This window comes from Adiantum capillus-veneris, chromosome 11 (genome assembly GCF_014529385.1).
Source record: "Adiantum capillus-veneris isolate H3 chromosome 11, ASM1452938v2, whole genome shotgun sequence".
Taxonomy (NCBI): Eukaryota; Viridiplantae; Streptophyta; class Polypodiopsida; order Polypodiales; family Pteridaceae; genus Adiantum; species Adiantum capillus-veneris.
Genome location: NC_140941.1, coordinates 103,282,836 through 103,297,564, shown reverse-complemented (window position 1 = coordinate 103,297,564; position 14,729 = coordinate 103,282,836). Strand labels below are relative to the sequence as shown.

Sequence of the window (14,729 nt, the reverse complement as noted above, 5' to 3'; positions counted from 1 at the left end):
ACAAACAATTTGTGTATGTATGTAGATGAATAAATACTAATAGAATCACTATATATCATCTGACTCTATGATTGTGTTGCTTGTTGCCTACAGTCTGGTAATCTCTCATCTGTATTTCAACCGTGGCCCAATTGTACTGTGAAAGAAGGATGCAAACTATTTTCTTCATCACTTTTCTTACCCGTTTGGGGATTTGGACTGATATTTTGCATATTGTTGTTTGGGAGAAATTAAAGTTGTTGTCAGAATGGAACATTGTCGAGTTTGTGTAAAAGTCAGACTTTGAAGTTTGGTTATTCGCAATATTGTGTCTTGCAAAATCTGGGTACCTGGGGAAATTAGAAATATCAAGAATAGCAAGTCTGTGCTTTAAGCCATCTGACAAGATAGCTTGGTCTTTCAGGTGGCTCAATTTCAGACTCCTTTTCACTTGGACGATTTGCAAAGCTTTCATTCTTCTTTAAATGGACTTCTTCCAAGCGATATTCGTGTGAGGGAAATTGCAGCAGTTCCTCCTGAATTTCATGCACGCTATTCAGCAAAGGGAAAAATTTATCATTACAAAGTACATTGCAATCCTATCATGGATCCATTTCAGTTGCGCTATGCCCATCATGTTAGAGAAAGATTAAACATTCATGTCATGAGAGAGGCAGCAAGATATATGGTGGGTGAGCATGACTTCCAAGCACTTGCCAATGTTTCTAACAAGATTATGAAGGGAGGCTTTGTCAGGAAAATTCATCGATTGGACATTACTGAAAAGGTTGGTCATGATTAAACAAGTACGTTTCTGAAAGAGTTCGTTTGGAAAATTTGGCGAGGAAACGTGATTGTGCTAGTGCTCGTTTGTGGAACCTTCATGACCAGGCATGTGGCCATAGCCAGACAAACCTGTTCTACATACATGTTGCACTTGATGTTTTAGTAGCATGGTGATAGGGTGTGTTAATCTTTGAAACTAAGAACACATGTTATTTCCTTGTCCAGGAGAAAAATTTTCTGTTCGAAGTTGAAGGTAACGGATTCCTTTACAAACAAGTGCGAAATATGGTCAGTTTTTTCCTGCTCTCATCTCTCTTCCTCTCTCTCATGCGAAAAATACACACTTCTTTGTTTAAATGTCTGATAAGACTAGTTTTTAGGCATTTACTTCTGGCTGGGATGCTTAACACGAAGGTAAGTGCACTCTTCACCATGCATTCCTCAAGCTCCATTGGGGTAAATTCTTTGACATGTACACTTGTAAGTTGTAAGCAACACCCCATTCAGGCCTTGTTATTTCCTGAAAGAACTCTTTGCTAAACACAACTCAGTTCACAAAAAGCTATTGTGATTTAGTGTCCATGGGGGAGTATGCACAAAGCATCTGCGTAGATGAGTTCCAAACGCTGCCACATCAGCTGCTCTGGTATGTGCTACCACTCTGTCCCCCTAACCAACCCAACAAAACACACACAATATATGCCTACGTGTACGTATACCTACATACATAAAGATATTAATAAATAACACATGCATGCACGCGCATGTGCACGCGGGCACACACTTGTGAAGCTATCTTTTTGTGCATGGTCACTTCTTTTTGGTCAAGGGAAAATTGTACTTCGAACATAGCAGTATCTACGTTTGACCCAGTAGTGAAGGTGTTTAGTAGGTATGTACATACTGGAGATGGCGACTGGTCTGTGATATATCATGCTGATTTGCAATGCGTATATCCAAGTTAGATAAGGTTTTCGACTAATGAGTGAAAAGAATTTTGATCCAGACAACATTTATGATACACTTCTGAAATATTTGCAGGTTGGTTTACTACTTGTCATTGGAAAGGAGCTCTTACCTCCATCAGCTGTTCAGACGATTGTGACCTCAAAATGTCGCAAACTACTCGCATATCATGCAACAACGGCTCCCCCTAATGGGCTTCATCTAATGCGTGTTATATATGATGAAGCTGATTTAAACCCTGCATCAGGGCCTCCATACAGTAGTTCTGGCATTTTTCGGACGCATAGCAAATGCAGTCTTATTTTCCAATAGTGTGTAGTGTTAAGTAAGTCTCAAACCCCCTTACCTTCCCCCCTATTCCCCTTACACACCCACATGCAAGTTCCACATGACGATAATTTCCTGGTGTACGGGAGACTGGATAGAAGACCTACAGTATGGTGATGTATGCTCTTGTGTGGCGTGTGCTTCGTATATTGACCCACTATTGGGCACTGATGATGTTTGAGGGATGCCGCAATGATGGAGCTGATGGTTATCATGTCTTGTGTCAATGACTACAGTGAGTCTAATCCTTACACATCCCGTATAGGTGAATCTGGGAATTCACATTGTGAAGTTTTCGTGTGAGTTGCACCAGTTGATATCATGAAAATTCTTTCTATCTGATTTTTGAGTCTGCTTTGCACGTCTGGATTTATGGAAGAAAAGCAGATCTTTCTGTTGGTATATGGGCATGTGAGTGTTGGGAGCATATCTTTGATAGCTGCACCCACTCTTGGATGCTAATGATGTGAGGGGCAAGTTTGAAGTATGTAGTCCATGATGAGCATGAAGGATCAAATGGTTGAATTGGTGTGTATTGTGGGAGCAACCAATACACAAGGTGTTGATATCTACACCTAGTATGGGCACTGAAGACAATAGGGGTGAGTCAAATGGTTATATTTTCTTGAGGATGACTACCTATCGGTAGGCGGGATTTTATGTTATCATGTGAAATGACCAACAATCAATTCACATATGTATATGATGAAAACTACTGTCACTGCCTCCAATTACTGTCGTCCTTTAAGTTGTCAGGAATAAATGTGATCATCCTTGAGTTTGTTCTTTGCACACAACTACCAAACTGTTTTGAGTGCTCCAGGTGAAGTCATTGTGCACAAAGTATTCCCGAATACATGCGTTTCAATCGCCAGTATAGCACCCCTTGTAAGGCCAAATTTAATCCGGGCCTTTTTAGAAAGGAAATGACAGAGAGAGCATGACCATGGCCATAACTTTAGTAGAGAAATATAGTAGCATTTGAATTTGGAAAGGGAGGTTTTTAAACCAAACTTATAACCCCACTTTAAAAACAAGGTGAAGAGTAACGAAGGCCTACTAAAGATAAGACCCATCATCAAGGGAAATGAGAGTTATGGGGAGCCGGTGTGAATGAGTGCTTACAATCACACCTCATTTTTTTGTATTTTATTATAAAATTTTATTGTCCATTATACACACAATCACAAATAGTTTATATGTTACTAGGGTCCCATTTGAACAACAAATTGAATGGCTCACATTTGGCATCCTCAAACAAAATAAAATGAAAAAGAAAAAGAAGTAAAATAGATTCAAAATTTTGGTAAAAATGTTTTAATAGAAAAAGGGAGATGTAATAGACATAGGATACGATGAGATCAAAGGGATCCATTGTCAAATTAAAACAAAAGAAAATTTTAATATTTTGATGGAAAAAAATAGGTCTAAAGAAAGGACCTTTTATCAATTCCTCACATCATGAGATCAAACTCATTCTTTCTTCTCATTAGATCAAATCTTTGTATATCTCACCTCAACTTAGCAATTTAAGCTTGGCATGTCTCAAATAAACACTAGACGACCTCGACCTCATGACCTCACCAAGCGATGAGATCTTCGAGTTGAGCCACTCCACCTATGAGTTGTTCGTTGCGCGCAATGCGAGCGCAAACATATAGAAAAAAGATAAGTCTCCTCCTAGCTTCATGACGTAGCCTCCCCTATCAACCCTCAAGTCACTCTCCCACCTCCAATTGGCTGGTTGCCCACCATTTCCGATCTACCTCTGACTTTGCTTGATATTTCCTCCCTTTGACAAAGCGGCATCTCACTTAGATTCTTACTAAAAAAATCAACCCAAAATTGTATGCACATTTCCTATTAAAGTATTGTTAAATGTTTCGTTCTCTAGTCATTTTCAAGCAAGCCCAAAAAGTGAATGTAGGCTTCAAAGAATAGCAATTGAAAGATTTAAAAGGCTTTCAAGCATGCCCAAAAAGTGAATGTAGGCTTTAGAGAATAGCAATTGAAAGATTTAAAAGGCTTTTAAAGTCTCTAGGACACTTGTCTAGCAACCAAAATCGAACTACCTTCACCTACTTGGGGTACTAAGGCCTTTAGGAGGCCAAAAATGTTCTACCACCATGTAATGATCAACTTTGGGTCATTAAATTGGTAAATGGGTCAACCATCTGATGCCCCCTTGGCTTATCCTGGATTCATCTAGGTATAATATAATAGGATATACAATGCCTTTTCTACCTTATTTTTCAAGGCCAGAAGAAAAAGAGACTTTGAAATGAGATAGGTGTTCCATGGGTGAAGCACAAATTATCATCCCTTCACTTCTCACAAGCCCACACTTTTCCAGGAATCGCAGCTCACAATGCACATTCTGATGGTATGTTAATAGCAACATTCATGCTTCTGTATGTGTTCACAACTGCAAGGACATTGGGCCTTCATACAAGGCAGATGTGAGACATGGGAGCACTTCAAAACACAAAACAATTACATGCAAATTCCAACTTGCAGGAAATAAAAATTGCCAGGACTTGAAGCCATTTTGCTTTACCCATTCCACATTATCTAAGGAGGTTAGTATTATGTTCTATAAATTTAAATTCTTCCCCTATCTGTATTCGGCCCATCGAATTCAACCACTAGTCACATGTATTTGTCCTCTCATCGTAGGGGGGAACCTGGATTGTGGTTGGTATCTGCAAACCATGAGTGGGGATGCACCCACAATGTGTCGTGTGCCCTTGATAGTCCCCTCTGCACAATAATCTGGTACCATGGCATGTGAAGTACACTCAGGGAAGACTGATGCGTAGGACAATTTCCAGCAAATCTGAGTCTACTACTTCCCTCATCATGCGATACCAAAAAATGGGAGCCTCTCTAAGTTGGGCTACTGTTTTGAAGAAGAGGTGGTACTACCATCAAATTATGACATCCTGATCCCATACATCCTCTTCTATGAGCTCAGTCATATCATCATCTACATAGGGCTGATGATCGACAAACATGATGTTTCGAGCTCTCTACACCTGCAGCTTGAAGGAAGGTACAAAGCTTAGAAGCTTCTCATAGGGCGTAGGATCAAGAATCCGACTCAATAAACTTCTCTTCAGCTACCACTTCTAAAGAACACCAATTCACACTTTCATGCTGCATTTCGATATCAAGAGACTCGTCTTAAAGATCAATGCTCAAATTGAGAACCAAGTGATCACAATGTGGGTTAGATTTTGATGCAGTTTAGAAGGGTGGGCAACTCAGACAAAGGGACAAAGCATAGCAACAATGGAGGATATGATTTCATGTGGATGAAGAGAAACGTCTATGTGAAAGTTATGGAATGCAAGCACAGCTAAGCTCAACAAGATTCCTTGGAAAGATGGAATAACAAAGACTCAAGTGAGCAACGGCGTGCACCTCAATTTGCCACACTTCCAAAAACAGAAGCCTCTGTAGACGAAAACTCTTACTGCACCTTGCGCAAGAACCGCAAGATAATTGTTACCCAGGTGTATCCCCAGAGCTACTACATATGCCCAAAATCACACTTGCTACAGCTTTTGGACACCATAGCACAGTTCAATGGAAGGTCTATTTTACTGATTTCCATTTGCCGCCTGAAACAGATGATTGGGAGCTTATGCTCACTTGAGGATATTGCACCTCTTATTGAATAAAATCGAGACATTGAAATGAGAAAGGAGGTGTTCCACCAGCGCAGGACAAATCTTCCTCTCGCAAGCCAACACTTTTTCAGGATGTACATCTCACAGTGCTTCTTTTCACATTCTAGTGTTTGATTAGCATGTACAAATCATACTCTACTTAAATCAATGAAATCAACATTCATGCTTGTGCATGTTCATGATTGCAAGGACATTGAAGACAGGCGTGAGACACGGGGGCGGCAGCAACACATCTGAAAACAGAATTTATATCTAGTTCCTGCTTTCAAATGTACCTGCAGGAAAGCCCATTTCACTTTAACCATTCCTTGAAAGGGAGAGAACCTGCCAGTTATAGTTGCAAACAATCAAGCCTCTCTCTCTCTCTCTCTCTCACACACACACACACACACACACACACAAAAGAGGGGGGGTAACATGGGTGATAACTGAATTCTGTGTAGTGCATCCTTAAAAATGCGGTTTATACCACTGGCCCATATTCAACATCAAAAAGAAAAGCAGTTAATTCAGCGGCAGACGCAATTATATATAGTATATTGATGCAAAGATAAGTAAACAGTACAAAGTGTTCTTTCAAGGTAAAACTTCCTTGATTTCAATTATAACTGCATCAAGTGACAAAACCCTTATCGCAGTGCCACCTTCAAGTTAAACAGTATATTTATGTATAAGTAAGATGAATGCACTATACATATTGTCGTTATTGAGGCGTATGAGGAGTCAACCAGGAAATCCAGTCTGCTTCCAAACAGCATCACGAACTTCGCTCGCATCTCTGCCTTTCAGTGTGCGCCCAGCTCCTTCAATCACAGAAAAAGCTGAGATGCGGCTTCGTGCTAACTGCTTCGCAAGAAGCTCATGAGGCGGTACTCTCTTTGCATTGTTCATATCATCATCATCGCCGTCATCATCCTCATCACCCATCTGTGAACAGAGCCTGGACCATAATGGTACCTCTATGGGAGCAGACCTTGGCCCATCACTAGGTGAAAACCCCTCTTTAAAAAGCAGCATACCATGATGTGGGGATGCGCCCACAACATGTCGCGTGCTCTTAATAGTCCCCGCTGCACCATACTCTGGTGCCATGGTGTGGAAACTATGAAATGGCCGACCACGCATCGCCTCCCAATCGTCCATGGTAATCGGGGAAAACTGTGATGGTGAAAAAATTCCTGCAAATCTGATTCTTCTAATACTTCCCTCATCATGCGAGGCCGAAAAATGAGAGTCACTCTCAGAGTCAGGCCACCGCTTTGAAGAAGGGGTGGTACTACCATCAAATGAGGACATATCATCATCCTGGCCCCATACATCCTCTTCAGTCATATCATCATCAACATATGGCTGATGATTGACAAACATGAAGCTTTCCGTACTCTCTGAACCTGCAACTGCTTGAAAAGAAGGTACAAAGCCTAGAAGCTTCTCATAAGGCGTAGGGTCAGAATTCTCTTCAGCTACAACTTCTAAAGAAAACCAATTCATGCTTTCGCTCCGAACATTGACATCGTGAGACCCCATCTTAAATGCTAATGCTCAAAATTGGGAAGAGATGATTGCAGAATATGTTAGAGATTGATGCAGTTTTGAAAGGTGGGCAACTGTGAGAAAGCATGCATGGCGACAATGGATGAGGTGATCGCATGTGGACGAAGAGTTTGATATACATAAACAGAAGACATGGCTTTGTGAAAGGTATGCAACAAGATGTGGAGTGAACCAGATGAGCGCAAATCAAGCAAAACAAAGGGGATTTGTGTAAGGGTTAATTAGATGACTGAAGTGACTGTATGGGAATGCATGCACATGTTAAGGTCACCGAGATAAAGATGGAAATGAACAGAGTGAGAGGCGCAAGATCATTGATAAAATGCTTACATGTGCTCTGGTTTACACTCCCAAACTAACAAAAAGGAGGTAAATGCAAGCTACTATGCATGATCTGTGCATACTAAAGAAAAGAAGGTTTGATTCTGCAAACTCAGGCACTTGAACCAAACAAAACCAAGGCAATACAGCTTACGCCAACATGCCTTGCAAAGGAGGCCGGAGGATTGAAGGCCTACTGGCAGTGATTGCATGTATGATCAGATTAAAGAAAACCAAACTGCCAAATTTCTCTCTGTGCAGAATCCAACTTCGCCATGTACGCTCGAATGTTCTTCAACAATTCACGACGAGAAGGAGACAATCAGAAGGGCGTGACCATCTCTTTCTAACTTATACAGCTTACCTTCCCATAGCGGCTGATGGACAGCTTCGATCATGCCATATGAATAGGAAGGAGAGCTACGCCATCGCTGTGAGAAGTTTTACCTCCGCTGCACTCTCTGTGGGTGCCTTAAAATAGTAAGGCTCTCTGTGGGTGCCATATTATAATGAAAACCGGGAGCGTCAACACTGCCACTGTCATTTCATTTCGTTTCGTTTGATCTCATCTTCAATGGCCGGACCCTCCCATAATTAAGAGAGAGATGTAGTGCACACATGGAGAAGGTCGTTCGGCATCCGATCAATGATAAACGAACATCACACCGATTGTCTATTCACGCACATGACACCCGTTCGTCCACTAATCGAGGGAGCTAACGTCTTGTGGTGCACACATGCACCTTCCTTCCTCCACCGGTCAATGAAGATTCTCTGATGACCCACCAGCTTCTTGGGTGTTTCTGCATCGTCTTATGATAGCTTCTCCATCTAGGATATCGGAACTTCAGTGACGTGTCCTTGCCGTTTCCATCCACTGGCAAGTTGATGGAGAAAATCTCCCTATAATAAGCTTGCAGCCAACAAGCGTACTGCCTTCAAGAGCACCTGTGTCTCATTGTCTTTGCTTGTCGATTGTGCCTGAGCTACCCACAAGCTACCTATTGCACCTGTATGTGCTCGCAATACCCTAAACCGATCGGTCTATGTTTTTCACATTTTGAACCATTGAAAGCGCCGCATGTGCTAGTGGAGATTGCTAACGCTTCAAGTTCATCCACGTCAATTGCAGGCAGCCTTTTTAGAGCAGATGACACCTTCCCACATCTTCCACCGCAATGTGAACGGGCACAATGATGTTGCTCGTGTTGAAGGGGGGGGGGGATTCATTCCAGTGTGATCGACCAAGGAGATGTTCAAGAAAGTACAACGGCATGGTGGACCACCCTTGCACTTTTGGGCACTTTGCTACCAAACATAGGCTCTAACGTCTCTCTGTGTGCACAGAGAGAGAGAGAGAGAGAGAGAGAGAGAGAGAGAGAGAGAGAGAGAGAGAGAGAGAGAGAGAGAGTAGTGGCACATGCACCTCTTGCAAAGCTAAACTAGTGTGCCACAATTACTAATAGGAAATCACTCAATCCAACTCATAGATATTCATGGAGTGCAAGTATTAAGCACTACACCATGCTCTAAAAATCTTTACATCCACATCCAATCATGATTTTCCTTACCCATTGGCAATAGCTCCCTTTGCAATACATGCTTGTAGAAATGTCATCACACAGGTTTGCTCAAAACAATATAGAGCCACACGACATAGCCCTCTTAAATAATATCCCATATTCATAGTGTTCCACAATGTAAACTATCCCCCAAGGGATCCATGAGTAGTATTAGGGAGACATCACGTGTGTGCCCCAAAGTTGCCTTTTGACCTTTATAGGCGAGACCCTTCTTTGTAAAATCTTTTTTTTTTTTTGGCTTATAAATCCCCCCTATTGTACACTCATATAATACCATACGGTAACCCTTAGTTAATACCCATGGAAAACTATCATTCAATATGGTATGTTCTAATGAAAAGTAATTGTACGTAAATTTTGGATTGTAGCTGTATCCCAATTGTTTGGTTTCAGTTCATTCAATGTCCAAAGCTCGCAACATTAGAGGAAACGGGAGTTAGCAGATCTCAATACTAATAAGTAATATACAAACATGGTTTTCAAAAGATCATGATCAATGCATTACATGCCCATATGTTGTGCCCATAAAAAAGGTAAAAAACAATAGGCATATGGCAAGGAGATGGCACCATCCTCAATCAATTTTTATAAACTATAGGGAATGCGCCCTTCCCCTGTATACTTGTTATATCCTCTAGAGTTGGAGGGTCATGGCATGCTTCTCTTCTAGTGTTGAAGGGTCACCTTTTATGTATGGAATTCACAATTCCATTACCTTAAATTGTTTTAGACTTGATACATGACACCTCCTCTAGCACCCTATGATGATTGAATAGCTCAAGTTCCTATGATTGAGCCCTTTTGAAGAATTAGGGTTCCTATCATCTTGATCCCTCCTACTCCAACCTCTGCGTTCATCTTGTTCATCGTGCTCTCTATGAGTATAAAGCGAGTTCCTCAAAATCTAGGATTACATGCCCTATTTGTTTGGAAAAATGGCCACAACCCTACAATTGTTGGAACTCTACAAAACCCAAATGCAAAAAGTGCAACAAATTCGGCCATACCCAAGAGATAATGCTAGAAGGAAGACACATCTTTTTTTTCAGGATAGTTTCAATCAACATGATCAATGGAAAGAAGAACCACAACCCTCAAACATTCCTCTTCTATCTTCTAAACCACAGAGTGTGACTTATTTTCCCAAAAATGTATGGTTCCAATGTCTATGGTGGATAAACCATTGAAACATTACAACCCTGAGTGGAGAGGTTGTTCTCACAAGAGATGCAACAAAAGCTCGCATCCCAATAGTTTAGAGGGCACAATTGTAGCATAGAGGGGAAAATACATAGTAAACATACACCCTAATGGCATTGTATAACCCAGAGGCTAGCAAGCATTAACGGGGTTTACTCAAGCTAAAGGTTGAATATGCATCGATAGGGGGTGTTGAAGCATGTGATGTCTATAGGCAAAGTCTATAGCGAATGAGTGGGCAAGGAAACTATCCCACATGCAATGTAGCTTAGAACTATACCTATATGAGAGCTTGGGGGATTGAGCATTTCTGTTTCTTTTTTGTATTACAGTGTTAGACCCTATAAGGTTGCAAACACTTGGTCTTGACATTGATAGAATATTGTCTTTTCCTTGTTTGTTTCTTCTAGGCAAGGGTGAAAGTTGATAGCATTTATCAAAGCTTGAAAAGGCACAAGGCAATACAACTAAATAGGTGCCAGTTGTTAAGAGAAGCTACATGCACAAGAAAAATGGCCCTTCCCTTATTTCTTTAGGATATCCAAAACTTTTAGGTATAATAAACATATACATGGGAGGAGACTTGAACTTATTTCTACTTCTAGGGACTTGCTATACGCCATGTGCGACTCGCAGGGCTACAAGCACACAACCTGACAGATGCAAATAAGCTCTACATCTACAACGCGGTGTCTCACTCACCTCCTTCAGTGCTGTCATCGAGGGACTCTGTGTGCGTGCAAAGAAGAAGAAGCTACATCGTCGCTCGTCCTTCACCATGTAGTTGTGCTCGCAGATGCTCTCTCTCTCTCTCTCTCTCTCTCTCTCTCTCTCTCTCTCGCTCTCTCTCTCTCTCTCTCTCTCTCTCTCTCTCTCTCTCTCTCTCTCTCTCTCGCGCGCGCGCGCGCGCTCACATACAAGCAACAAGAGGTGAAGCCAGAGCAAAGCTTGCGTGTTCAAAAACCTTGAAACCCTAGTTTACAGCTTTATCCAAGGCTTGCCGTCCTTTTCACATACGGGTATCCATATTTTGTCAGTCAGTGCTAAATGGGTCTGGTGCGTCTTTCATCCGACAATCACCCGCCTTTTACTATAAACCTCTTGGATCGACAAGCCTGGCCCATGACTAAACATATGCACAAAAGAATAATGGCGAGATCATGGGTTAACATGCCCCCCTTTCTGATGTAGATTCCATCCTCGAAAGCTAGTGAGGTGAAGCTCGTTCTTCGAGGTGGTAGAGCATTTGGGATAGATTGTTTGCACAACAAATTCACCTTGAGAGTATGCAAGCAAAACTATATGGCAATAAAGCATGAGGGAAATATAAAGTACATGAGGAAATGAGTAACTGCAAAGAATTATGAAATGCTACACTGCCATTAAGGACAAATAAATTGCACTTTGATGAAATTAATTAATCTAGAGTTTTGGGCTTATGGATGAATCGATCAATTAGGTAGGTATGGCTAAGGTTAGAACAACTACTCTAGTAGTAGCGAAGTTAGGAAGATCATGTAAATGCAAGATTCCCCAATTCTGCCTTTCAGCTTGGATTAGCCAACTAACTCTCACAACTCTAAGGAAGAGATTGAATTTTTCACTTTAAGCTTAATGGATGTCTTTTTCATGTCATTTTTTTTAAATTCAAAATTATTTTCCGTGTGTGCTTATTTTGTATGTCCAAGGCTTTTTGCTTTTCAAAGTAAAGCGCCCACACTGGGAACCTCGAGGGCTCTAGTACCATAGGCAATACATGTGAGTGAGGTACCAAATCAAGCCGGGATTTCTCTTCCAGCTTAAGATTTTACCTTTGTGGTACTTTTTCTTTTTTCTTCCATGTACTTTGTATTCTCACTAGTGTCTTTCATTGTTGAAGTGAGCAAGCTTCTCTATGCCTAAAACACTCCTAAGGTCTCAAACACCCATATAATTTTACCAACTAGGACTAGTGGTCAAGTAAATGAGTTAACCTAAAGTCACGGCCTCATAACCTCAAGGCTCATCCATACAACTAAACTCTAGTTCATCAACCTAAGCAAAGAAAAATTTATATTGTTATAATGAAAAATAATAAAACATAACTAACTGCACTTAATCAAACCATGGAAAACCACAATCAACAATTATAAATATCCACCAGCATGAATCATGGAAAGTAGTACACCTGGAGATATGGAGATGCTCATTTCGTCGAAGCGGATGTTCTCAGCCATGTGGATGGAGATCCTTATAAGTTCTACACAACAATATCAAGCAACAAGGCACTATACCTCTAGGAGGCATGTCAGTGTGAAAAGACCAAAACTCCTGGAAAACAAGTTGAAAAAAAATCTAGACCCCTAACAAACCTATCTGTTATCACTTATGGAATCAAGGGAAGAGGATATTATATAGACCGGCTGGCATCCTTAAGGCTAGGCCACTATCCTCATCATCTAGATAAACAAAATCATTATCAGTGAGGACATAGTCTTCCTCAAATTCTTCATCATCTTCGTGTGCATATATGTTAATCAAGAACCTCGCTATGCGTGGATACTCATATTGTGCAAAAGAATAGGCATGTGCCACTGGAGAAACATTCGTTACTGGGTATGAGTCACTAGTACTCCATAGATGTATTATCCATTTTAACTCCTCAAAATTTTCTCACACGCAAATCTCTCGACCAAATTCCATTCACAAGAAAGTACAGGGTAGCATATGTGAAACACTTGAGAAAAATAAAAAAGGTACCTTCCATAAAAACAGAAGTGCATGCCTCTGGTGAACTAGCCATCTCTAAGAACACATATAGATTTGGTTAGGTCTCTAAAACATGAGGTTTGTTTCTTGTTCTGCTTGATGTGACATGGTGCATTTGGACTATGTGTTGGGTCTGATAGGGTGCACACTCGTTGCTAGTCGCTCTTGCTCATTTACTGTTTTCATCCTCTTTTTTGTTTTTTGAATTTGGTTTGCTTTAGTATATGACTATATATATACATTCTGTAGGATTTGGAAGTTAACGGGTCTGGGAGGAAGGTTAAGAGGGAAGCAATCAAATAATGATTTCCAGTAAGTACTCTCCCCTTCCTTGGGTAGATCATACCTTTTGGAAAGATGTCGTCACCTTTTGAAACCAACTGTTTCAAGGTGTAATGGGCAAAGATTTTGACCAATGGGATTTTTCCACCTTAAGTGATTCATCAAGCTATAAGGGTGGTAAGGTACTCTCCCATGGTCGTACTTCAGAAGTTGCTTCAGGTGATGAACTCATAACTGACATACGGAGTCTTTTTTGTTTTTGTGGATTTGTACAATGGTAGGCAGAGGTTGTGTCGAAGCTTGTATTTTTGTAGATGAACTACATGAAGAGCTGGAAGCTTCATTTGACTTCCCTGTTCTTGAGCTAGATGGAACAAATCATTCTTTCTTCGCTACCCAAACTAGCTCTAGAACGGGTGTGTAGCATTCCGTGGTCTTCAAATCGTTTTGGAGTTACAGGATTTTGCCTACACGGATCTTTAGTAGGCGACATGGGAGAACACAAGGTACATTTAGGAGCCCAGATTTGATCGTTTCCATCATAGTAGCCTTCGGCTTCCAATAGTCGTTTAAGAATCCATCGCAACGTATTCTTGCATTTCTTGGGGTGAGTGATTTTTTTCTGTTTTGAACCAGATTGAAGATCAAAATTAGTGGTCATAACAAATATTTAGGAACCCATTGGTACGTTTCTTTTGTCAAAACATGCTGCTTCTTGGGTGCCACATTCTCTATTTTAGGCAAGGGAGTTGAAGTTTTTGAGGTTTATGCTGCATGTATGGATGCATAAACCTCTCGTATCTACAATGCTTTGTTCTTTTCTCCCTCGAGAGGCGATAACTTAGGGACTATTGTTTGAGTGGTAGGACTAAGAGTTGGTTTTAGTGTTGTGATACTCCCAGTGTCCCAATCAATGTTACATTTACTTGTTGCAGACATCCACGTGCGCCCTAGGTTTATGCTACCCTCCATAATGCCAACATGCATAACCAAAAAGCTTTGGGTCACTGTCCCATTGTCATAAGTAATAGGAGTGTGCAAGATTCCAAAGACTTCTTGTTAATACCCTTGACTTGGATGGTACTCTTGGATAAAGACGGCTTTCCTAATTGAGACCACACTCCATAGGATAGCAGATTATGTTTAGCTCCTGTGTCCAGTAAAGCGTTATATAGCACTTTCCCATAGGTGCTATTTTATTCGATGGGGTATCATAGAGGTGGGCCAGAATCTTCCAAAGCGTCCTCTAATTCAACTTGAAATGCATATGTAACTCCAAGTTTGGCCTCTC

The 14,729-nt window shown here is 41.0% G+C and overlaps 2 protein-coding genes and 1 long non-coding RNA gene across 4 annotated transcripts in view; 1 reads left to right on the top strand and 2 right to left on the bottom strand.

The window, feature by feature from the left end:
* Positions 1-2,398, top strand: part of LOC147447757 (Pseudouridine synthase family protein) — a 94,975-nt gene extending 92,577 nt beyond the window's left edge. For both annotated transcript variants that reach the window (XM_086523469.1, XM_086523470.1), the window contains exons 3-5: positions 404-766; positions 991-1,053; positions 1,807-2,398. In XM_086523469.1, coding sequence (XP_086379595.1) covers positions 404-766; positions 991-1,053; positions 1,807-2,043 — 663 coding nt within the window. In that variant the 3' untranslated portion in view covers positions 2,044-2,398. The remainder of the gene's footprint in view (positions 1-403; positions 767-990; positions 1,054-1,806) is intronic.
* Positions 2,399-5,517: 3,119 nt separating this feature from the next.
* On the bottom strand, positions 5,518-8,168 carry LOC147447755 (uncharacterized). The gene is made up of 2 exons (XR_015189637.1): positions 7,990-8,168; positions 5,518-6,074 (listed from the first exon to the last, which is right to left on the bottom strand). It is a non-coding gene; the product is annotated as an uncharacterized LOC147447755 (long non-coding RNA).
* On the bottom strand, positions 6,268-7,997 carry LOC147447756 (uncharacterized). Its single transcript, XM_086523471.1, has one exon. It carries the CDS (start codon positions 7,275-7,277, stop codon positions 6,474-6,476), a length of 804 nt encoding a protein of 267 aa, XP_086379597.1. The 5' UTR covers positions 7,278-7,997; the 3' UTR covers positions 6,268-6,473.
* Positions 8,169-14,729: the final 6,561 nt, after the last annotated feature.